Genomic DNA, 26,288 nt, shown 5'->3' on the forward strand with positions numbered 1-26,288 from the left:
TTGTGAGGAAACACAAATAAAGTTTCCCCATTGTAACAACAAACTTGTAAACAACGTTTCTAAGTAGGAAAAAGTTTTGTGGAGACCGTTTGTTTGTGGGGAACAATACTGACCAAGTCCTAATCCATGTTTGTAAATCGCTACATCATGTCCAGTTTGCGCATGCGCCTAGCACTTATCACTTAAATTTATGCATAGGTACATATGCATGTGATTATGTACATGTGGTTAAAAGTGACGTCACTGTACCCATAAATGCATAATGAGCAGGATTATACAGTAATGCATTCATGGCAATGTACTGACTACCATTACATAATAGAATTGACTTTAAACTTTTATTAATCACATACAAATCTCTGAATGGACTAATACTAAAACTACATATTTGACCTTATTCACATGAAGCCAACTCTCACGATAACTCCGGTCATCTGCCAAATGTTTACTGCATGATAAACCAAGGTGCAAACTAGTGTCATATGGTGGGCGTACGTTCTCACATGCTACATCCTGTCTATGGACTTTTCTAATAACCATGTATGTCATTAGAAATGCGACAAAAACGAACAGCTAACGCTTTAAAAAAAAACCTTAAAGAGATAGCTATTCTTCATAACATTCTAAGTCTAGCTGTACAGCGCCTTTGAACTCTAAATTGTTGTGGAAACACACTATTTTTCTTTTAAATCTTTTTTAGGCTTGCTATCACGGTAGCATATTATGGTTTATCTCTTTTATCAACTTCACTGGCTGGCAACGAATACTTGAATTTCTTCCTGTCTGGTTTGGTGGAAGTACCAGCCATAGTCGTGCCAATCTACGTTTTGAATCGTTGGGGTCGTAAAAAGCCAATAGCAATTCTCTTCATAATATGTGCTGTAGCCTGCTTTTTTTATCCTATACCCCCGAAAGGTGAGTGTATTTTTTTACCGAAAAAATGCCGTTTCTTTTTGACAACCCATTCCATTAACAAGTGGAGTAATCTATTCATTATGTATTGGAAGGGGAAACATATAGACCCACCTGGAAGGAGTTTCTCTTAAAATTTTCTGAATTAAATGTAACAAGTGTTATTGGATTTTGTCGTGCCAGATGATAAGACGTGGCTATATTCACAAGATTTTGTCGTGCCTGACGATAAGATTAAGTATGCTTGTATGACATTCACACCAGACGATAAAATGTAGCAATGGTGGTGAAATGTTATAGAGGCAGGCTATTTGTTTCAACTGATCGATCGGATCACACCAAAATATAAATACCTTGACTCAAAAACTGAAATTTCAAGAATACATTTTTTACGAGAACAATCGTGGACTGTCATCGAATTACATTCAACATCTTCATTCAAGAGAACATTTGGAGATCACTAGTACCGATATCATAATCCTTGACCCCCGGGCCCATTGGCGTGATACTCCTAAAGAGGCGGTGCCAATTATGTATTCATCCAGATCGAACGCCAGCAAAATGCAACCCGTTATACACATAGTACAAATCAACTCTATCATTCATAATGAGAATGTCTGTATGTGATATTTCATAATTCTATACGTGTGTAGACCACCGAGAGTAAAGATTATAGGGCCTACCCTTCCATTTTAAAGGCTTCAGTAACTTACTCAAGATAGTAAATTCCATAGATGTTATAAATGTGTTATTTTCCCGTTCAGAATTCCGCTTTCTTGTCACTCCTGTGATGATGATTGGAAAGTTTTCAGCAGCAGCTGCGTACTGGTCAATAACACTTTACACTACTGAGATCTTTCCTACAGTCATGAGGTAAATACGTCATGAGTGACAATACCGATATATATGAGCTTTTACATTCATATGATTTAAAAGAAGATATAAATGATGACGTTTACCAAAACACCAGCAAATTTCGCGAAAGTATACAGTTGCACTCGCGCGATTCTGTGTCCATGGAACGGTCGCACACTCACTTGTATGTTTTCGGTACTGCACTGCACACTTGCACTGAGGAGCAAATGCCAATAGTAATATACACGAGTATGGGGGCCCGTTCTGGTCACAATTATGTAAAATGTGCTAGAATTAATATAATGTAGTCTAGAATTAATTTTTATAATGACAGCAATTAATATTATACACTCCTTGAATTAATTAAATGTGTTTTGATTAATTTCATGTCGAATAGAATCAATTTTTGTATTAACTGCAATTAATATTATGTATTCCTTGAATTAATTAAATGTGTTTTGATTAACTTTATGCACTGTAATTAATTTTATGTATTCCTTGAATTAATTAAATGTGTTTCCGATTAATTTTATATACTGGTCTTAATTTTATGTAGTCCAGGGACTTTGGCTTTGCATACATACATACATGCATACATACATACATACATACATACATACATACATACATACATACATACATACATATATACATACATACATACATACATACATACATGCATACATACATACATATATACATACATATATACATACATACATACATACATACATACATACATACATACATACATACATACATACATACACACACACACACATACATACATACATACATACATACATACATACATACATATATACACACACACATACATACATACATACATACATACATACATACATACATACATACATACATACATACATACATACATACATACATAGAGATTTCTTTAATACAAAGAACACAAACACATAAGACTATGGTGAATGTAGCTAATTTGTAGTGAACATCAATTTAAACTACACAAGGCCAGTCAGTGATTAGAAGCCAACAACCTGACAAACTTTTCCTTCACAGTAAATTCAAGATGGCCCCTGAATTGTGAGATTAGCTTTCTGCCTATGTAATTATTATCTTGTGTCATCTTTTCCAACAGGAAAACCAGCGAAACGAGAAAGAAATCAATTACTACATGGGCTAAAAGTGAGAAATACCTTGCAGAGAATATTGTTTTGAAGCTTGACTTCGACCCTGACAGTATTACGTCATCTGTGTGAAGACATAGTAACAAGTGTTATAGTACTTCATATCAGTTTAATCGGGAAAATATCGTCCTTATCTCTTTCAGTACATTTTCATATTGTTTTTGTTAAGTGCAATAAGTTCCCTGACATTTTACAGAGGGTTTGCCATCAAAATTACAAATAGCGGAAATATGTGCAATTTTTAGATATTGATTAGATTTAGGGATCGTTGGGATTCCAGCATAACTGGTGTCAAATTTCTAAATCCCTCCCACTACCAAAGTGGCACCATCTGAGTTTACAAGTGTTTCACTAAAGTGAAAAAAACTTATTAAACTATTTTTAAATTATTTTAATGTCAATGCATGCTTTTTATAACATTACAATAATCTTCTGGCATTGTTAAAACAGTTGAATACATTGTTATATGTATAATAAATTACGTCATCACATCATTTATCAATTCTATCTTGGTATCAGGTTTGAGTTCATTTAATTAGTGGTGGTGGCTAAGTATGCTCCAGTAAGTACAATACTGTGAGTACCTTATAAATAGGCATCATAAACTACCTCCAAACAGTGGTAAGCTCAGCTTGTGTAGTTAACAACAGGTTCATTTCTATGTAGACTGGGTGCCAACGTGATACCAAGTCATCTCTACTTCCGTCTGGCTAAACGAGAAATGTGCAAAAGTTCTTTATGCAAATGAGTACACCCTAACAGTTAGAATGATGTAAACAGTGTATAGGTAGCATCCTGATCTGACAAATGTACCATATTTGTACATTATGTAACTGCCTAAATAAACACAAATTTATTATTGGATAGAATGCTGTGATTGATTAACAGAGACTGGGTGTTTATGACTGTGTAATTGGCTTTGTTGAATTCTCAGGACTTCATTGAGCCATACATTGGGTAAAAATATCTTCAGATAACAATACAACTGATACAATAGCCACAATAACAACAAGCGGATGCCTCTGATGTAGATTCATGCGACGCTTTTATCAGTTTGTTTATATCTGTGGAACTTATAGTGTAACAGTAATAGTCATACTAGTCTTGCTGCTAGACGTTAAGGCTTTCTTTCGATACTATAAGCGAACAAAGTTCGCAGTGAGAGCTTGCCCGAACAGTCTAGCAAATGTCATTTTCAGACCGGACTTTCCATTGAGATCATGTTAAGCTGTGGGTTGGGCCATGTATGCATATATATACTTTAATATATTCAATCTCTGCATGCAGGTGTTGACAAACACATTTACGTCATTACTATGTCTTATCAGTTTATGGTAATTGTGTTTGATGAGTGTGTAGACGTTGTCATTCACACATTTTAGTTAACGCATTGGTGGTTATTTTTACAAGCCCCTCCTTAAGATGAATATGCATGAAAAATTAGCTACTGTCCTCTGTTTGTGCTTGTCGCTAATACGGTTCTCTGATTGGCAGTTATTTATATCCTGATGACATTTGCTAGACCTTGGATGTTCCATCCTTGATAGCGATGTTCGGTCGTGTGTCGTATTCTATCGGAAGAACATCCGAGGTCTAGCAGATAGACTATAGTCATACTAGATTGTTAAAAACATGTAGCATTCTATCAGCTAACAGAGTCATGGGATCCTGACTACCCATGTTTATGTTTTGATAAGTTACCTACACTAATTACATGTCTTTGCATGAAACTTGTCTTATTCATGCTAGCTTATTATGAGCACACGAACACATCAGTATTTTTTCGTTGGTTGTAACATGTTCCATTTTATTTACATAAAATATAGTCTAGTTCCTGACAGACCTTATTCGTACTATGTTATCTTCATATTATACCGTCTAGTCAATCCTGTTACTCTCAAACAGAATTCTGTGCTCCTCCCTACGGCGTTCATATAAACATGATGACGTTGTTGCGTCCCCATGTGATTTTAGTTTGATTAGACTGGAGGTGGAGTCCTGGTTGGACATTTGCATATCATATCATTCCTACTAAACATGAGAATGATGTCAACAGCCTGTCAATTTGTGATGGATTACTACTGACGTGACATTCACGCTTCGCCCACCATGGGGTTGAACCATAATTAACCCCTTAAGTAATGGGTATAATATGAAGATAGCGTAGTACAGTGTGTCAGGAACTACAGTAGACTACATACAACAGTACATCTCTTCCTTCACCCTTCAATTGCTTCATTCTCCTTTATGTTTGTCCTTCTTCTTTTGCATTTGTCCAAGCAATCGGAACATTTCTTTTTTCTCTTTTTTCTGCCTGGCCTTAAGCTTTTCATCATGAATGCGTACCTGTGAACAGAGTTATAAAATGTCATATCAATTTCAAAAGAACCTCGGCATAATAAAAAATACTGCCAATGGCAATGTGCACACCTGAAATCCAATGAAAACACCAATATATAATGCCATGTAATGTAACGCCCCATGAATTTTGGTGAAGTGATTAAAAATATATGTAACATTATATAGCCATGTACCTCATAGACTTCCATTGTAAAAGACCTACTTTGACAGAAAATCACTCTTTTTTGGATGTAATTTGAAAATCACTGATCAGATTGTTTTCATTTGAACAATTTCTCATCTACACACCATAAGTAATTTTTCCTACCAAATTTGAAACCTGTTTAGAATTCTAGCCTACTCTATATCCATTTACATATTAATAGTTAATACATGCACAAATAAACATTGAGGTCAGCCATTTCTCAGAGCTAGTGAATCCCACTAACATAAGATAGGTGTTGGTGGAGGGTCTGTGGTGGTATGTAGTACACAGTACTACTCCATTCAATTGTGCAAGGTTACGCTTTCATTCTTTTTGGGGCAGATGTGTTTTTGCTTTGGTGCATATCTGCATTAAAATAGAAAAATCACTCTTTGATACTTTCTAGAGTTCACCCTATGGTTCAACCATAGACCCTTGAACAATGTGGAGGGTCAATGGTTGAATGGAGGCATGACCTGTATATAAAGCTTTAGTATACTGTAACTTGTTCAACATCTAGATTACACTTCTATTGTGCATGCATAAGTAAGCTCAGATACAAATAAAAACAATGTATGTTTCTGATAATATGACTTCAGAAAATGTTATTTTCCTTAAAATAACATGACTTCAGAGTATGTTATTTTACTTAAAATTATTGAAAAATTACTTTGATCCCCAATATAAGATACTTGTCAGTCACAATACTTCCATGAGAGTTGATAAGGTGTAAATGAAGTAAATGAGACAAGTATAAAATGAGAACATTATGTAGACTATACTGTTAGAGTAAATTTTTGAAAAATTATTTCAACCCTAAGATAAGATATTGATCGGTCACAATACTTCCATGAGAGTTTGACTATAGGGTGTAAATGAAGTAAACAAGAACATTATGCAGACTATACTGTTATAGTCTAAAAAGTCTGGGTTTTCCTCTGGAATATGATTTTATAAAAAGTTACCACAGATAAGGTAACGTATCATTTTACCTTTATCAAGCAAAAAAATGTTTAGGGTCAGGGGCTTAAACTAGGATCAGTTGGGTTGGGTCAGAAACAAGCTCATGGCCAAATAATGGTTCTCTGACACAAAGAATAGCAAGGATGCCACTGTTCACTATGTTCATTTGTTGCAACACAATCATCATCTTTAGTGCGTTTCATCATTGTAATATTTTTGGGTCAGAAACAAGCTCATGGCCAAATAATGGTTCTCTGACACAAAGGATAGCAAGGAATTTGAAATGACAGCAGATGCCACTGTTCATTATGTTCATGTGTTGCAACACAATCATCGTCTTTAGTGCGTTCATCATTGTAATATTTTCAATTGTCCTTGTACAACAGCACACTTTTTAATTGTAAGCAGTGTCTTTGTCCTTTTGTTAAAGTGATGTAACCATGGTAATTAGGTGACAACGTTTTGAAATAAATAATCACTACTATATGTACATGTATATTACAAAGCAGGAGTGGGGCTGAGTAGAATCAGAGAAGGCCTGCTACACTAAAACTATCTAGCGAAAACCCCGCAGGCTACATTTGCAGACACATCATTTATGCTACTCAGTGAACTTACAGCTACTGCCATTTAAACCCCTATAAATTAACTGGTTGGGCGGTCTTTTCACAAAAGGCAATAAAAAAGTTTCTTTGAGATGCTTTAGCCTAGAACATTTTACAATCATACTATTGTGTCTCAATAGTCTTGTTGTGTCTGGCCTGTCAGAACTTTATCTGGACAACATTCTTGGTTGGATTTCTTGTTTAGTATTTTTGTGTCACCATTAGAAACACTTTGTCTGGCATGTCGTATTGTTTTCAAACTTCTGCTCATCACTTATAAAGCCCTCAATGGAATCTCTCCACAATATCTCACAAACTTAATGACACCTCGTTCTTCATTACGCACTCTACATTCATCGGATAAACGCCTTCTGCATACACTCAAATGGTTTCCTATGGTCGCCACTCCTTCTCTTCAGCAGCTCCTGAACTTTGGAACTCTCTACCCCTGGGCATAAAAACCTCTCCTAATGTAAACATTTTCAAAAGATGCTTAAAAACTCACATATTTCAAAGAGCATTTTCATCTTCTTTCTAGCTCTAAGCACCACTGAACATTGTTTTCTTTGGATATTTGGTACTATATAATTTATTAGATAGATAGATAGATAGGCAGGCAGGCCATGAGACAAATACTTCCACCTACTTGTTTTCTGTGTTCTGTGACTCTAGCTTTCATTGCTTCTTTCTCCTTTTCTTTTTTGTATTTATTCATTGCAGATAACTGCTGCATCAATTTGGCGACCTAAGTGACAGTAAAAAAAATTAAATTAATGAACATTCATGTCAACATGAAACTTTTGAAACATCACACATAATGGACAATTAGTGAAAGCCAAACTGAAGCTTTCGTCTACACCTGTTGACTTGTTCATCAGTCTGATGTTCTGGGTTAGTCACATGACTCATCACTGGAATCATGTGACAAAATTACAGAATCATTTTTCAAAAGTATTTTTACTTTTTATTTTTTGGGGTAATTTTAGTGCGGGGAGTTGCTTTTGGTAATTTCTTACATACAGATATACCTAGTCTTATGCACAAATATCAACATAAGACTCTACTGATTTCCATTTCAGGATTCTAACTACATACAAGATCATTCTTGACATATAGTTTTGGTGATATAAGGCATGGTCACATGATATCACACAAGCTCAATTAAACTTCTTTCTTTTTTTTTTGGGGGGGGGGAGGCGGAGGCAGAGGGGGAGGGGATCTAGTGTCAATGCAATAGGGAACTTGCAATCCAGACTGAGCAATGGACTACAGGATTAGCTGTGGTTATTGTAATACCTAATACCGATAAAATAAACCTCCCACAATGGTCAGGGTGACTATGAATTGATTATTTGTGGTTACAAACAATGTAACATTATTGTTTACAATACCATTTTATTAGTATTTATTATCACATTTCCCATGATGCAACATTCAACATGGCGGGTTTGCAAGTTCCCTATTGCTGAATATTTTTTGTACAGCCACAGAGAACACTACAAGCACTTATTCAGATACACCAAGTACACCACACTGGCACTTGTGCTTCATGGGGCTCAATCATATATATATAATTTGGAGTTATTTCTTACCCTTCTCTCTTCTGGTTCCCGTATGACAACTCTATGCTTATCAAGAAGAGTTTGTTTCTTCTGTTTCTTCTTGACCCCTTCATACTTGGGTTTATTCTTGAACGGTAGCTCCTTCTGTAGTCGCTTTGGTATATGTAAGACACTAAACTGTCTTGTTCCACGTTGAATGGGCTGAGTAGAAAAAATGAAAATACAGTAGAAATGACATTGGTATGGCGTTTGCCTTATGGGACATTATATTTTTGACACAAGATAGACACATTTTAACTCTGGATTAACAATAACAGAGACACAACACACACAGCAGGATCCTTCACCCAACCACATTGACAAGTGATAAAGCATTGCGATTTGTTTACAGTGAAGTAGAAATAGGCTTCTGCTGAAAAATTACACATGGTCTTCATGACTGTAAAAGCTTCACTTGTTTACTTTTCAACTGATAATTATAACATGTTCACTTGTCTACTTCCACATTCCCACTGTGTTCAGCACCTCTATTATTGTTTCTTTTGCATTTGAAGTTGTAACGTTGCATCTCGTGACTGAAATACAAAGGCATCTTCATTTCTCCTCTACTGTTTTCAATATTGTTTCTTGTTTTTAGGAAGACTGTGCCTTTGTGACAAATTTCCCTGAAAACTTTGCCTTATGAAAGTTCATTCCTGATCTTGATTTTGACTGAGAATGGTTTTGAGGCATTTGTAAGCCCAGTAACAGCAAAAGTTCACGATATTTGTTTTCAAGGTGAACATTATGTTGAAGAGATAAGCTTACGTAACTTATTAAAATAATAATGTTAGTTTTTATATAGCACTGTTTTTTCCCCACACTGTGCTCAAAGTGCTTTACAATTATTACCCTTTGTACGGGCCTATAATAGCACAACATTCCTGTATTCTCACTAAGCCCCCTAGACTTTTTTCCTTACCTTGTAGAGTGAATCTTGATTTTGAGGAACTGATAAGTTTTGTTCTCTTCGTAACTGTCCAACTGTTTTCATCCCAACCCATTTGTCTTTTCTATCCTTTGGTAGGAGAAGTGATGTGACAGGGTTATAGAATTTTGGTACAGCTACTGGGTACCAGGTTCTCACAAACACAATGTCTGAAAATACAGAGGTCAAAATATGAACAGTGAAGTGGTACAGCTACTGGGTACCCGGTTCTCACAAACACAATGTCTGAAAATACAGAGGTCAAAATATGAACAGTGAAGTGGTACAGCTACTGGGTACCCGGTTCTCACAAACACAATGTCTGAAAATACAGAGGTCAAAATATGAACAGTGAAGTGGTACAGCTACATGGTACCCGGTTGTCACAAACACAATGTCTGAAAATACATAGGTCAAAATATGAACAGTGAAGTGGTACAGCTACAGGGTACCAGGTTTTCACAAACACAATGTCTGAAAATACAGAGGTCAAAATATGAACTGTGATGTGTTATACCACATACAAGCCAAGTTGAACTCATTGCAACAAAAAATGGGATTTATACCCTGGCTGTTCTACAATGAAAATCATGGCACCTGAAACAAAACATTGTCTCAACAAAAATCTTACCAACACTGCTACATTTTATTGTCTGACTCAATAAATATTTATGTTGGTTAGATTTTTGTTGAGCCAAATGATGATTTTAACTGTACATGTACATCATGATAATGTGTGTTTCCATCAATGGTTCTGTAGTGCTCAAAATATGAGTTCGAATATTTAAATTTACCATTTCCATAACTTCTTAAAACAGATTATGCATGTACAGGTATATAAATTATAAGCTATATAATTCTCTCAATATTTGTCTTCATTCAGCCAGAAATAGACTGTAAGATACGTCATGTTGCTCTGCCCTCATCAGCCTGCATTATGAAAGGGGGTTGATTGATGCGTGGGGGCACTCTGCCATAGTGTAACTTACAGAGTAAGCCAGACAAATACTTTTATAAATAATTTTATCTATGAATTTTCTTGAACAAAGTAAGCAAAAGTTAAACACTTCTGATGCATATTCTGTGTTAACCCCTTCAATACTGAAAACATTCCCGCCAATATTGTTTGGACAAAATTCTTGTTTTATGTAAGTTTTTGGCATATATCAACTTCATTTTAGACTGGAATTAAAGAAATGTTACTTCCTAATAAAGTAATATTATTGTAATTATGAAAATATTCATATAAATTGGGTCCCCATATTATTTAAAACTCGTCTTTAGTCATGAAAGGGTTAAGGACTCAAGGACTTGCACTTGGACAATAGTTCACATACCACTCATAAGAAGTTTGTCTTCAAAGGTAGCACGGAAAGCGCCATCAGGTGTTCTGACACCTTTTTTGATCTGTCCACGAATTCCACTGACTGACCGAATCGCAGCACCTTCAAATTTGGCAACCTCCAGTGTTGAACTGAACATTCCCTAGAGAGGAGAAAAGAAGCAACATATCAAGATAACTAAAACAAAAACAAGTGGATGCCTCTGATTTAGTTTTATGCAAAGCTTTCAGACGGATCGCCTGCGGAAAAGGAGCGCATTTAAAAATAACCATCACTCAGCTAAAATAAATGATTTCAAAAGAACATTTTCAATATATCCAAGAGAGATAACCATCCCAATCTGAAATTGTGACTATAATCTGACGCTGGCCTTTGAAGTGGCCATATGGATGAGGATTGGGTATTTATTTTGGATTTTTAATTTACAAAACAATTTTATCATGGCTTCCTACTTGAAAAATCAATGTGAAACAACATAAGCCAAGTCTTTGTTTGTAACTCAATAAATTGCAAAAACCTAAAAAAAAATGTGTAAAAAGTTTGTTATTGGACATACAATAACACACTTTTTTTACACGTTTATTAATCTTTTGGAATTGATTGAGTTACAAACAAGGACTTGGCATATGTTGTTACACATTGATTTTTCAAGTAGGAAGCCGTGATAAAATTGTTTTATAAATTAAAACGCCAAAATAAATACCCAATCCTCATCCATATGGCCATTTTAAAAGAAATGAAATTCTTACAATAGGCTTTGAAAACAAATGACATCCACTCTTTCTGTTTTTTTCTATGCGATCTCCAACAAGAATAAAGAATTTACTACCTTAATAAAAGCAGTGTTTTTGTAAATCTTGAAAGGTGTTCCAGTTAATTTTAACTTCTTAACAATGGTGACAGACTTGTCCAAATCAAGTACAGACCCAGTAGCTGCAATTCGGAATCGATGCTGCAAAGGAAACAATTGTCAAATGTTAACGCATAACATAAGGAATACCTGAAATGAACATGTGAGTAATTTCATGGATTAAAATGAATCCACAATGATATACGGATACAATAAATGGAGAGATATGTGTATACGTACGTATGTGTGTGTGTGTGTGTGTGTGTGTGTGTGTGTGTGTGTGTGTGTGTACATGTATGTATGTTTGTATGTATGTATGTATGTATGTATGTATGTATGTATGTATATGTAAATCCTTATACACACACACACACAAACACACACACACAATCTCAGTATATGTAAAATGTCTATGCTGGATTAAAGTGCTCAATACTCTGAGTATGCCAAACTTGGCACTTACAGTTACACATCACGGAGGTTCTCTTATATTACATCAAGATTCAAGAAGTAAGACACATAACTTACAGTGAGATCTGCAACTGACTGAATTCCAAGTATACCAGTTCCTTGCGGTGTAATTGGTCCTAAAAAATGAAAAATTATAAAATTGTTATCATAACATGTATATCAGTATTTGGCACAAAATCTAATTATAATATCAAATTTCCCTCCTTTCTGAGAAATCTAAGTGATGCAATTAGATATTATTCCCATATATTTTTCTTTATTCTGCAGAGGATAATGCAAGTGACCCAAGAGACATTCACACAATATCACATAAACTCAATAAACGAACTCCCCCTCCCCCTAAACAAACCTTCACATGTGCGACAACGACATATGATGTAAACCATGATGAAAGTTATAGCAGTCGCACCACAACAACCGATGCAAAGTAAAAACATGATTGTAAACACATTCAAATATTACCAGAAACCCAACACTGTATATCACATTAGAAGTACATTTTGATCAACTGATCAAAATCGCAGTAGTAAATACAGAACCTGTTCTCATGAAAGGGCGTGAAAGTTTTCGAAATTTGGTTAGAATTGCAAAAATAAAGTTCAGCAATTGCATTGACGCCAGACCCCCTCCCCTAAACAAACAAAGTTCATTTATTGAGCTTGTGGGACACTGTCACTTTGATTCAAGATAAGAAGTGATAAAAACCTTAGGTCATGATAATTGACACGACAAGTAGAGATTTGATAGAATTTAGTTGTAACTTACCCCATATTGTAGCATGGCAATGTAAATGTTCTGGAGTGTATTTTAGCAGCCTGTGTCTACCATTGTGGTCTTGTAATGAATACAAAGGCATAGTTTGAAATCTTCGCCATCCTAACGAAATAATCAGTGGATCTCGTGTCTTTAGAATCCTATCATACCATCGGTGCTTCTTCAGTCGAACCTATGTTAGAAAAATTAGAAATCTAAGTAATTCAAATATCTTTTCTTTTTTTTAATTTTTGTACTGGGAATAGCTCCCAGTGATTTTCTTTTATGCAGACATAAATACACAATCACACATAATTCTACAGAGTTCCAGTCAGATTTTGGGACTATGTGACAGGGTTGTGTTACACACTCAATGTCAAGTCACTGTGGAACTGTCAAGACTTTCCCAGTCAGTCCACAGGCTATCCTGGAGTCACCCAGGCCTGGCAAACATAGCAACTGCGGGCTCCATGTGTGATGTGAGTAAGCCTCCCTGATTGTTTGAGTCATTACTCCAGGAGTCCCCCCAAAGTCGCACTCGTCTTGTGAGTGAGACACGGCTGAGTGATACAGCCTACCCATCTTGTATGTAGAACACTCACCCTGGTTTTTAGGTCAGTCACAGAAAAATCCTGTTTCCAGTGGGATTCGAACTCCTGAATTCCTGACTGCTAATCCTGAGCACTAACCACTATGCTACAGGGAGCTGGTTAAGTGATTCAAATATCATTTCTACATACTACATGTAATGGCTGAACAATGAATATTCATGACTCCTAAGTGCCTATTACTGTCACTGAAAAGGTCATGAATATTCATTGTTCAACCACTGCATGGTCATGAATATTCATTGTTCAACCACTGCATAGTCATGAATATCCATTGTTCAACCACTGCATAGTCATGAATATTCGTTGTTCAACCACTGCATAGTCATGAATATTCATTGTTCAACCATTGTATAGGCATTTCCCCATGAGGCAATGTGAACCACAGCAAAGATCCCTTAACTTCGACTTGATGTTTCTTTGAAATCAAGTGTAATGTATGTGATGTAAAACCATGAAACAGCTCTTGGGAACCCAAACATAATGAAAATGCCTTTATTTCTTGGAGTGGCATTCCCTTTTAAAGGTATGTGTGAAGGATAATAATTGTTTGGCACTTTGTAGAATACATTTAGTGTGAGAAAATATGAATAACTTTCAAAGAATTTACATATTAATTATAAGATTATTATTTTTCAATATCTAATTACCTGAACAAAACCAATATTTTCTTCACTACTAAGTAGTCCGCCAAGAACAACTGGATAGGTAGGATCAAAATTATTGACAAACTCACACGGCATATCAGCTACCTGAAATAATCAAATATTAACAAATGATAAACAGCAGGAAACACTGCAAACATGAATGCAAATATCCCCGAGTACCCACATTGGAATTTATTCATCATGTGGTTCTGTAATTATTGCTCTGGTAATTGAGCCTTTCGTTTACTAAGATAGACACAAACTAAAACTATTGTCGCAATATGTTGATAAACAGTGATAAGCCATCGAATGGACTTTCGTCGCAGTAGGGAGTTAAAGTTCCATAAACTTGCAGTGCTGTTTTGGGACTTCCAATGTTTACACTATGTTGATCACCGGGTGATTAGAATCGTTCAACAGACAAACTGCTATCACCCACTTGTGTAATATACCACATAGAAGACCAATGATTTAGTCTGTGTCTCTTAGAAAACCAAAGGCACTAGGCTTGATTACCAGTGTTGTATTACATATGTTTACGGCAAATTTCAATAAAAATGATACTGTGACTAACTCTTGAATTCACAATACATATCGTTGTGTGAAAACAACTGTCTTTGGATTCTGACGTCATAAACATTGCTACCCATAACATCAGAAAATGAGAGTAGTGATCCAAAATGTTTGAAACAGGTAAAACTAGTGTTGTGTTCTATACAATGCATACAGTCATTCTAATGGGTAACCTCTGACTGAGGTGTTCAGGCGGGTATTACTTACAGAATTGAAAAAAATACTGACTTTGTGTTCCTCACAAATCTATGTTTGGTAATCTTATTTATTTATAAATAAACAGCAATGCATCCATAAGATGGGTTTTCATGCAATTGCAAAATAAAATAATATTGTACATTACGATTACATGTGACAGATACAAAAAATTTTGCAACAATATGGAACTACCAAGAGGCTTGAGAGAATGCAGAAGTCATTAGATTGATGAAATATTTGCAACGATGGATGCCATATATCTGAAGGACCGGGAGTTGAGTGGACTTTGGGATGTGGAATTTGGTCCTTGTGTTGCATTGATGAACGGTATCATTAGTTGTTATGAGTTCAGGTTATGGAATGATGGTACTTTGTTTGTAACAAATTTTTTGACAAGTTTATTGAAGTTGTGGTTATGTCGTTAGTTTATAACTGACCTCCACTCTAATGTACATTCCTGGTCTATAGCCTTCATAAAGAACTCGGACATCATCCTCCATCTCTTCAAATTCCGCTCGGTTCATCTAGATTTAAAAACAGGAATTATTATAAAATAAATATACTGATTTCAATAGCCAAAACAGAAAGCATTTGCCAGAAGATTATTTGCAACATATACCTTTATGATCAAAAAATGTTTTTGCAAGTTTACCTTTACTGTACTACATTTACTGTAGAACATGGCATGATTGTTATGGAGGGAAGTTTCAAAGGCTGAATTAGTGTAAAGCAAAAATCTCTTCAATCACAACCCTACTGTTACAGTAGTATATTTAAGGCTTCTTGTCTAGCGAGTAAGCAACCCAAACTTGCCAAATGATCACGTTGATTATTATATATATTTAATTCAATACATTAATATCTTTTAATATCAATTTTCTAGGAGTGGTGCAATTGTGCATGTTATTACTAATATCTTCATTCATAATATTCAAATTAAAATAACAAGATTGAATGAATACAGTTTCCTGTGACATGTGGTGCACGTTACAGAGCTTTGTTGTTGTTAGACAGTGCTTCTAGATTTAAAAACAGTGCCTATGTAGACTTTCTACTGTAGTTAATTACATCCATCCATGATGTAAATAATCAGACAGGTTTATTTGCAACAATAAATAATCATGTACTTGTTCAGCGGCATTATCAAAGTAAACTGTTATTCAACTTTGCCACTGAGTAGATTGTAATTTAAACATACATAGTTATTTATCAGAGTGGTCAATATGCAAATAAAGTTGATTATTATTAAAATTAATTACTATATAATATTATTTAATTATTATCTACCTGTGCTTGGTTATCTAACTGCTGTTTCCATTCATCATAATAAGAAGTGCCGCCATCTTTATCATCATATTCTGCATCAAATGCTAGTTTCAGTTTCCTTTTCTTCTCCAACCTTTTCTCTCTATCGCTCATCTCTATTTTTAGTGTCTTGTCTGTTTTGTCATCCTCCCTGTCAACATTGTCATCACTGTCATCAGAATCATAATTTTTGCCTTGATGTTTTTCACCTGTCTCCAAATCTTCAAAGTCACCGTACACTTCATCTAGACAAAATTAAATGGAACCAAACATGGCAGAAATTACCCCAAATCTGGACAATATATTACTCTGGCAATTGAGCCTTCGGTTTACGAAGATAGGTGCAAACTAAATCTATTGTTCTTCAATGTGGTTGATTACACAAGTGGGTGATAGTGGTTCCTCTGTTGTGCAATTCTAATCACCCAGTGATCAAGATAGTGTAAACACTGGAAGTCCGAAAACAGCACTGCAAGTTTATGGAACTAGCTTTCAGAGACACCTACCTACTGAGACTATAATTAAACCAATGTCCATTCAATACCTAATCACTGTCATATCAACATGTATCAACAATAGTTTAAGTTTGTGTCTATCTTAGCAAACAGAAGGCTGAATTACAAGGGTAATATTATTCATAGTTCCAAGAATCAATATGACAGTAAAATATAATTACATTGGAATGGTATTTACAGATCCAAAGTAAGCAAATTTTAGCCTAAAAGTTCCAAATCGGTGTTTCTTGGCAATCAAGCAATATTTAGGTGATCATGATGTGAAATCATGAAATGACTCTCCAGAACCCACAATACCTTTATTTCCTGGAGTGGTGTTCACCTTAAGTTCCACTATTCTGAAACATAGCAAAATTATTCAAACAAAAAAGTTGTGCTCACCATCATCAGCTAGTAATTTCTCAGCATCCTCATTCTCATCCCATTTTCCAGTCACAAAACAATCGTTAATGTAAGATTTCATCTACAGGAGAAAAAAGACAAACTATAACAATTGGGTTTGAGTATGTGCATATGTCTGCTTAAAAGAAACCACTGGGAGCAATTCCCAGTACTGCGAGGGCTGGTTTTGACATGATGCAGCAAAACTGCACCCACTTTCATTTTCATCGTAAGCTTAACACAATAATATTTAATAGTTTTTAAGCAGCCTTTTTTTTCATTTTACTTTTATTTTCAATCAATCTACTTTTTCTAATACACATATACAATGAATTTCACAATACTATTCAGCTTTCCTGTTTGATACAGCCACGCAGAAACCAATAAAAAACTGGACATGCGGCACTTTAAGACAGCACCATTGCTACATTTTGTCTAAGTGAAATGAACTACACATGCCACCATACAGACATCAAGTGAACACCGCAAAGGACATTTTACCCTCCCTTCATCAATTCACGTCAACGCAGTATGTTCGTATCTGCCTATACAATTGTATAGCAGATACGACCTTTCTGTACTGACGCGATGAAGTGTTTGATACTACGAAAAACATTGGCACCAGAATGTCTGCATGGAGTTGCAATACATTTAAATGGTTTATTTCATTTAGACTAAATGTAGAAAACAATGTGATTCTGCTACTGATCTGAAGTGTGGCATATGCAGTGTCTTGTTGGTTTCTGCGTGGTTGTATCAAACAGAAAAGCTTTATGGTAATGTGAAATTCACTGTACCTACAATTTCAATAGATTGAGGATTTTGAAGGTTATCTTTAAACGTCACCTATTTTGAACTTTTTTTTCTCGGGGAAATGTTATCCTAACAAGTTTACCTTTTCCAAGTCCCACTTCATGGAATGATTGACAGGGAATTGAGAGCAATCTAATCCATTCAAGGAACTGGTACCGGATTGAGTGGATGTCTTCACAATTGTAAACAAACCACCAACATCTTCAGACTTGTTGGATTCTTCCTCTTCAGTGGATGTCACTGGTAATAAACAAAGTATTTGAAAGAAAACAATGCACTTTATGCTCTACATTTTGCCAAAGTATTTATTTTGGATTTTTAATTCTTAAGACAACTCTGCTATGTTTTCCTACTTGAAAAAACACAATGTGAAACAGCATTGACCAAACCCATGTTTGTAACTGAATAAATTACAAAAAAGCTAAAGAATTTGTCATTGTATCTACACTAGCAAATATATGAAACATTTTTTAATGATTTGCAAATTTTTGAGTTACAAACAAGGATGTAATTAACAAGACATTTTAGTCACTACTTATTTTTGTGTCTTGTTTTCAAGTGAAATAAGTGAAAAGTAAGTCTTTCACAAAAATGTCCAGGTTTACATTACTTTCCCTGATAACAGTATTACTGTACTTACCTTGTCCATACACAATTTTCTTCAAGTTTTTACTGTCAGATTGTCTTTGTAGAAACGCTTCAGATGCTTTTTGGCTAAGGTTTTCCTTCCACCTTAAGTGACCTATAAAGAGTAGAGTTAATACTCATTACATAGTTACGATGGGCGAATGGTTAGCATGGCTGGCTTGGAATCTGCAGGTTGCAGGTTCAAGCACTGTTGCAGCTATTTGTTTCTGAATGGGTAAAGTCCTTGGGCAAGATGTGAACCAAAATTGTGCCTTAATCAACCAAGCTGTACAATTGGGGACCTGGTAGGATAGAGTTTGCAATGTGAAGGCTTTAATCCTATGCACTAATATTGGCTGCAATGGATTGTATGCTCCCTGGGAGTTGAGGAAGTATAAAGGGCCATTGTGCTGCCATTGATCCATACCAGGGGTAATAATTGTAAGCGCCTTGAACTCTCAGGAGAAAAAGGCATACCATAAATGAGTCTAGTTCCTGACAGGGATTGTATTCCGTATGTACTTCATCACTATCCCAGTCTACTCAAGGCCCTGACAATCCGCATATATTTCTGTACTCCCTCCTACAGCATTCATATAAACATGATTATGTTGAAGTGCTTATTCATTAGTAAACAAAAACACATAACGTATTTCATCCAGTCACAATCTAGCCATCTCACCTTTCCCAAGACTTGTATCTTCACCACTTTCATCACTCGACTTGTCAGTTTCCATGGAAACATCTTCATCCCAATCGTCACTATCATCTTCAAATGTTACATGTTTTGTTTGTTCTCCTTTACTCTCTTTCTTGCCGTCTATTGTCTTGGATTGTTTCAACTTCTTGCTTTCTCTGTCAGGTTTTAACTTGTCAGTTTTATTTCTTTCTAAGTTTGAAATTTTCTTAGCTGGTGTTTGCTCCTCCTCAGAGTCATTCTCATTGTCATCATCTGATTCTTCATCCTCCTCATCTATTTCCTCGGAAACATCACTGTCATTTTCATCTTTCTCCTCCTCCTCCTCCTCCTCCTCCTCATCATCATCATCATCTTCTTCATCTTCATCAGCATCATCACTATCATCACTTCCTACACCTGCTTCCATAACAACATCATCTTCCTTTCGAACATTTCCTTGTTTCTTCAGTTTTGTTTTTTCTTTAAAACTCTGGATCTTCTGTTTCTCTTTAGCAGCTTTGATTCCTGACTTTAAAAGGTCATCAGGGTCAAGGTCAAGGTCAAAGTCATCATCACTGCTAACAGACGTCACAGCTTCAACAGGCGAAGTCTAAAAATACAAAAGTTGACAAAATAGATAATTCAATACTCTCACAATGAGTCAGATTTGAGTCCACCAGAATCTACAAGTCGCTACAAACACAATCAATCTGATGGTTTCTGAGTTGCCTCTTTAAAGTTAAACCTCATCTACATTGCTACGGTACCTCTTTCTCAATGATAATGGCAACACTTTTTTCTAAGTTTTTGTGCTGGAAATTACTCCATGCAAATTTTTTATGCAGACACATACACACACAATTCTACCAAAGTCCATTCTGGTTTTGGGACTACATGACAAGTTGCACGCTCGATATCATGTAGCTGTTGAACTGTCAAGGCTTTCCTTGTCAGTTCACAGTCTATCTAAGAGTCACCCTAGCCTGGCAAACATAGCAAATACAGGCTCTGTGTGAGTAATCGTCCCTGACTGTTCAAGTCATTACCCGAAGAGTCCCCCAAAAATTTTCACTCGTCTTGTGAGTGAGTGAGACTTAGCTGAGTGATGAGGCCTGAGTGGTATGGCCAACCGATCAAATCTGTAGAACACTCACCATGGGTTTGGGTCAGTAACAGAAAATCCACCATTTCCAGTGCAGTTGGATTCTAACCTATGACCTACTGATGGCTAATCCTGGACTTAAATCACTATACCACAGGAACATGGTATGATAACACATAGTACTTGTATATATAATAGCATTCTCATAAACTGATTATATCTCACCAGTTTCTTTGATATCTTGAGTTGTTTCTCCACTTTTTCCGACTCCTCAAGTCTGTTTGATTCTTCCTCTTCTTCTTCTTCATCATCATCATCATCATCTTCCTCCTCGTCAGTGTCTTCTTCCTAACATTTGAGAATTTTGTGATGAGATTTGAACTCTGACCTTTAACCTTTCAAACATTGCCAACAAGAACTTTATCTGCAGTGCAGTGTTACCCATTGTTTTGCGCAGAGTTTGGGAAAACCCGGTAACAGAGGGCAGAAGTCTGGAAAACCTTGCATAGATTTGAATGAATTGTACTAAGATTGTGATGCGGATAAAGTTGGAAAACACTGGGGAGATTTTACCAACTTTAATAATACCATAAAAGGGAACACCATCCGAGGGAACATCACCTTAAAACCCTGTCTTGCTTATCACACTTCACAAAAGCTCTATGTCTGTATCTTTGTTGTTGATGTAATTTATCAATGAAAAACTTCATTCTATGAATGTGCATATTCCACACACACAGCGCCCTCTAGAGGCATATCTTGCCTACCTCATCACCATCACTGTCACTCCCAGAATCTTCAGAGTATGCATCCTTGTTATCAAAGATAGCTTTCCTACGCACTCTGCCATCTTCTTCAATAACATCTTCCCAAGGCACTGTTGAGCTACTGTTTTGTGGAACCACAGATAAAGAAAGCATATTTTCAGAAATTATTTCTGGTAACATAAGTTAAATTAGTATTTTTGCAAGTGAGATTAAAGTTAAGGGAACCTTACCTTTTAACTTGCTCAGAACTAACTGGATCTCACTAATTGTGACATTAATGGTATTAATAAAGTTAAGGGAACATTACCCTTTAACTTGCTCAGAACTAATTGGGTCTCACTAATTGTGAGACTTTTAGTGGCATTAATAAAGTTAAGGGGACCTTACCCTTTAACTTGGTCAGAACTAATAGGTTGTGACTCTTGAAAGAGGGAGAGTTTGCTGGCAGCCATCTTACTATCAATAGTCTGCTGGGTACTAATAATGTTTGTTACAAGCTCATGACTGGGTGTCTCTTCTTCCTGTACAAAATAAACATTGTAAATATTGGTACATGATTCATTTATTGCACATGTCATGTTAGTGTTCACTGGCTCTGTTGTATAATTAAGTATAAAGTAATGTTCATTGTAGCTTCAGAAAAACACAGATTAGAGCCACATCATTTATATCAGAAGCCACCACTAGAGGGTGTGATTCCATAGACAGGTCTATTGCTTTGTCCTCAAGTTATTTCTTTCAAAGCTCTCCTCTATATGTGCTTCTAACTAAATTACTCTGTACTAAGGATATAATTACTAAACAGGTCTAACACCTAACTGAGCCCCACATGAAACGAAAACCTTGAACATTGGTAACCTACTGCTCATTTCATATTAGTGTTCACTAGCTTTGTTTGCTACAGCCATGCAGAAACTAATAAAGAATTTACTGCACATTCTATGCTTGATTGATTGATTGATCGATTGATTGATTGATTGATTGATTGACTGACTGATAGATTGTACAAAATTGATCAAACTTACTTCAACATTTTCACTGTGTGCCTTCTTTCCAAGATCAATGTACACTACATCTTTATCATAAATAATACCACCCACACCAGACATAGGGGCATAGATTAGTCTCTCTTTTTCATTCAACGCCCTCTTTTTATGCTTCTCTGGAAGTGCACACGGATCAGGAAGGAATGATACATCATGAACTGGAAAATCACCACATCCTAAGGAAAGTAAAGATAATCTCATTTCAGTGTATTGAGATTCCCATCAATAATCAGGATTACTTTTGAAATGATTTCTGATTTTTACTGTAACATTTATCTATCCCTAAAATCATATCTTTAGCTATCTTAAATAAACACTATCATTATATTTATTCATTACATATGTACTAATGATTACTTGCATCGATGCATGCACATTATAATGGTACTCACTCTTGACACTCTAGCTCACAAATGAAAACACTATTGTATACCTATATGCAAACGAGAGCATGAATCAGTCGAACACATGGTAATATTTTAATGGTAATATTAATAAACAAAAAATAACAGTGCTAACCTGCTATGTGGATATTACTGTGTGACTTCAATGGTGTACCACGTATATATCCATATAGTGCTACAATTCTGTCACTTTTAGGATTTTGACGTATTAGTTCGGGATCTGTCAAGTCCTCCATTCTGTATAAACAACAACAGATTTCAAAAATATAAAAAACTAATATTAAAGTACATTAATTTCATATGACAGAGAAGTTTATAGTTGCACATAGTTATGTGTGTCCCATACACATAGCATCAAGTCACATAATTCAAAGGCAACACACACGTTCCAAAGTGCACATCAGTAAGTGGAAAGGGTGGCCTACACGAAACTATAAATATATGTTAAGTTTTTGTTCTTTTGCTTCTATTACATGTCATAATTTGTTATGAATTAAGAAAAGTATGGTGAAAGATCATCTGTGCAAAAGCTCACTCTAAGTTAATGGATTTAATTTCATATTTCACCGAAATTTACAATTAGCTCACCACATCTTTTGCCAGGTATCCACCATAGCTTTGTCAGTGTTTTCTGAAGTCACGACACATGCTTGACTTCAGACAATAATCCCAAATTCTTGGATGTTGGTAACGCCCCACCCCCCCCCACCCCCCCTCCATCACAGTTCACAGTTGGTTTTAAAGTCTGAATATGAATTGCTTCTTTAATCCTCACTTAAAAATTAACTGTGAACCAATTGTTGGATTTTTCTTGTGGCTACTTTGAAGGAAAAATGTCTAACATACCCACGTGTCTGGAAAACAAAGACATACATTTGACCTTCTGCACAGAAGATGTGACTGCACACACACGTTTCATAATGATTATCTCTGAATTTGTGTTCTTGAATATTACAGAGTTAATTAATTTAGTTGAAAATTGAGTTTTATGACTGTAATATTGCTTACTCTCCATCAATAACTCAAAACTGTCTTACCTGTCAGCAAGCATATAGGGATGTGTAGATCGCCAGGTCAAAGGTCGGAACTTCATCACCGAAATAAACCTCCCTAAATTATGCAAATCGTTTCTATTGTAATCACCATGTACCAATCCTGAGATGTAAAACAACTTTGCACCTTGATAAATCTCTGTCCAAAATCTGTGCTTCATTTTCTTTTTGGTCTTTTTCAACATTTTATTATTTTTAAACGTGTCCAAGTGTGTAAGAACACCCATGATTCTTGGGAAGCCATGCACTTGAACAATGTTGAGAAATTCAAATGTTTCCATTTCAAAACCGAAACTGGCATCGATAAGAAGTAGTATCTATTTTGGAAAAAAAAGATAAAAATAAAGAGAGATTATTGAAAGGAGAATTTCAGTCAGACTTATTTCTGCCGTTAGTACACTTGTATTAATTACCATAATCAACCTAAAGTTGCACCATCTGCAATAGGACCATGTTTTAAAACTGTTTTGTTAGATTTAATGTGACTTAATCATAACATTGTACACCTTGAATCACCTGTAAGTAAACATACATGTGTAAAGTGAAAAATACACATAACATATGCAATATGTCCAATCAGATTGATTTTTGCATCTGCACCCAAACATCAGTACACTGAATTGACAGTTGACTATTTATGGACGTGATAGAGAGTTTATACCTACCAGGTCAGCAACCTTGGCAATGTCTATCATACAGTTAATATCATTGTTACATTCAAGAAAGGTAAGTCTTCGTTTTTTGCCTGGAAAAAGAGACAATGAACGTAAACTGGTAAAGTATAAAGACCAAATATGTTGCGATGTATACAGTGTGTCCTCTAATGATAGCCAAATTTTGTTGTGAACTTGTGAGTCAAAATGATAAAAACTGAGACTTCTTGTGAGTCACCACATAGTAAGAGATAGGGGAATACCAAATTTTGGTGCGTCACTAGAAATTGTGTGTGTCAGTGGTGCATCAAATTGGCTTAGAGGGCACACTGGTTGTATATGTCATGAAAAATGTATGGTAATAGTTTTGTTCAGCCATATACTTAAAAAAACATCTATAGTTACTGCCTTGGTGTCCATACTATGACACTCCAAGATGCATGTGTTTTGAACAAGATAATGATTGCAGCCCTTTACATTACGTCATAGTGCTGATTGTAATCATGCCCACAGGCATATAATCCAATATCAATGCAATAATATATAATACTTATAAAGTGACTGATAGACCTACCAGACACTATAGTTACAGGCCCTTGGATATTGGTCAGATTTTGTCTGGTGAAGGTTTTTATCAGTCCCCGTATAAGCGTACTTTTACCAACTCGAGGTGGGCCAACTACACCAATCACAATTGGCGGTGGTTCTAGGGGTGCTCTGTCAACCAATGGGATGTGGTGTTTCTTGGTTTCAATGTCAAGAGTTCTATAGAGAAATGATAAAATAATGAATATTGACATGTCAAGTTAATATTGTCCCAGTCATAAGAATATACTTTGTCATATTCTGGCTCTCCAGTTTGCAGAGATTTTTAAAAGATGAGCCATATTAGGCTGAGATCAATAGTTCAATGAACTTTTTAGTTTGGGTGTGGGGATTTGAACCATTACACACACACATACATACATACATACATACATACATACATACATACATACATACATACATACATACATACGTGAGTACGTACGTACGTACGTACGTACGTACGTACATACATACATACATACATACACACACATACATACATACATACATACATACATACATACACACACACATTTTGTATAGAAACAAAACATGACTGGCTATCATACCTTCTCACATGTCTGGCTCTTTTGACTACAGACTGAACCGTGAAAGCTTTTGGATTTCTCTGTCTATCTGTCAACTCTTGTTCATGTTCATTCTTTTTCTTTTTCTTTACTGCCTTTGGTCCAGTCTGCCGGGGACGATGGGCCTTGGTTGGCTGCTGTTCATCAGCCATAACCCTCCACTCGTTGTGTTAGTCAGATTATTCTTTTCTTTGCTAAGGGTTTCAAGATAGTGGTCCCCACAAGAAGTGTGAGATCACTTTCACTGGAAAAAAGAAGAAGTGAATGATCATGATTGAGACATATGATTTATGAAAAGAGGTACCTGAGAAAAGCGGATCCTGAAAGTTGTAGGCAACAGAATGTTTTATGATATTATGTTGTACATGTACTTTCTAACACTTCAATGTGTTTGTAAACAATACATTACTGCTATCAACTACAGGAGATGCACATGATGTACATTAGGAACCCCTAACTCACTAATAACTTTCATACTAAAAATCACTCACTTGATGATAATTTGTACCTATATTTCAACTTCCTGAGCCGAATAGAATGACTTGACCTACTGAACGAACTGAACATGGCAATACTATAGAACTATGATATAGCCAGGTTAGTTGTACAAGAGATACACATTTGTAGGGTTAGACCCCCCCCCCCCCCCCCAGCACAACCCCGGTTCATATTTTCTACAATAAGTTAATAAGTGGCGTCAATGGGCACTTTTCTACCATGGGAGTATCACATGTACATGTCTCAC

At 35.7% G+C, this 26,288-nt stretch overlaps 2 protein-coding genes across 2 annotated transcripts in view; one reads left to right on the top strand and one right to left on the bottom strand.

Annotated features, from left to right (window-relative positions):
* The window catches only part of LOC144451736 (organic cation transporter protein-like), a 6,975-nt gene extending 3,869 nt beyond the window's left edge, over positions 1-3,106 (top strand). The window contains exons 7-9 of the mRNA XM_078142640.1: positions 701-915; positions 1,677-1,785; positions 2,891-3,106. Coding sequence (XP_077998766.1) covers positions 701-915; positions 1,677-1,785; positions 2,891-3,011 — 445 coding nt within the window. The 3' untranslated portion in view covers positions 3,012-3,106. The remainder of the gene's footprint in view (positions 1-700; positions 916-1,676; positions 1,786-2,890) is intronic.
* Positions 3,107-4,716: 1,610 nt separating this feature from the next.
* On the bottom strand, positions 4,717-25,738 carry LOC144451737 (ribosome biogenesis protein BMS1 homolog). Its single transcript, XM_078142641.1, has 25 exons — positions 25,526-25,738; positions 24,943-25,133; positions 24,381-24,460; positions 23,701-24,032; positions 22,779-22,900; positions 22,239-22,435; positions 21,601-21,734; positions 21,214-21,334; positions 20,672-20,794; positions 19,587-19,954; positions 19,348-19,520; positions 18,679-18,780; positions 18,121-18,278; positions 17,226-17,307; positions 16,312-16,574; positions 15,462-15,548; positions 14,257-14,358; positions 13,011-13,191; positions 12,303-12,361; positions 11,754-11,876; positions 10,919-11,066; positions 9,576-9,751; positions 8,645-8,815; positions 7,699-7,797; positions 4,717-5,285 (listed from the first exon to the last, which is right to left on the bottom strand). Exons 1-25 carry the CDS (start codon positions 25,693-25,695, stop codon positions 5,175-5,177), a joined length of 3,873 nt encoding a protein of 1,290 aa, XP_077998767.1. The 5' UTR covers positions 25,696-25,738; the 3' UTR covers positions 4,717-5,174.
* Positions 25,739-26,288: the final 550 nt, after the last annotated feature.

This window comes from Glandiceps talaboti, chromosome 21 (genome assembly GCF_964340395.1).
Source record: "Glandiceps talaboti chromosome 21, keGlaTala1.1, whole genome shotgun sequence".
In the NCBI taxonomy this organism is placed as follows: domain Eukaryota; kingdom Metazoa; phylum Hemichordata; class Enteropneusta; family Spengelidae; genus Glandiceps; species Glandiceps talaboti.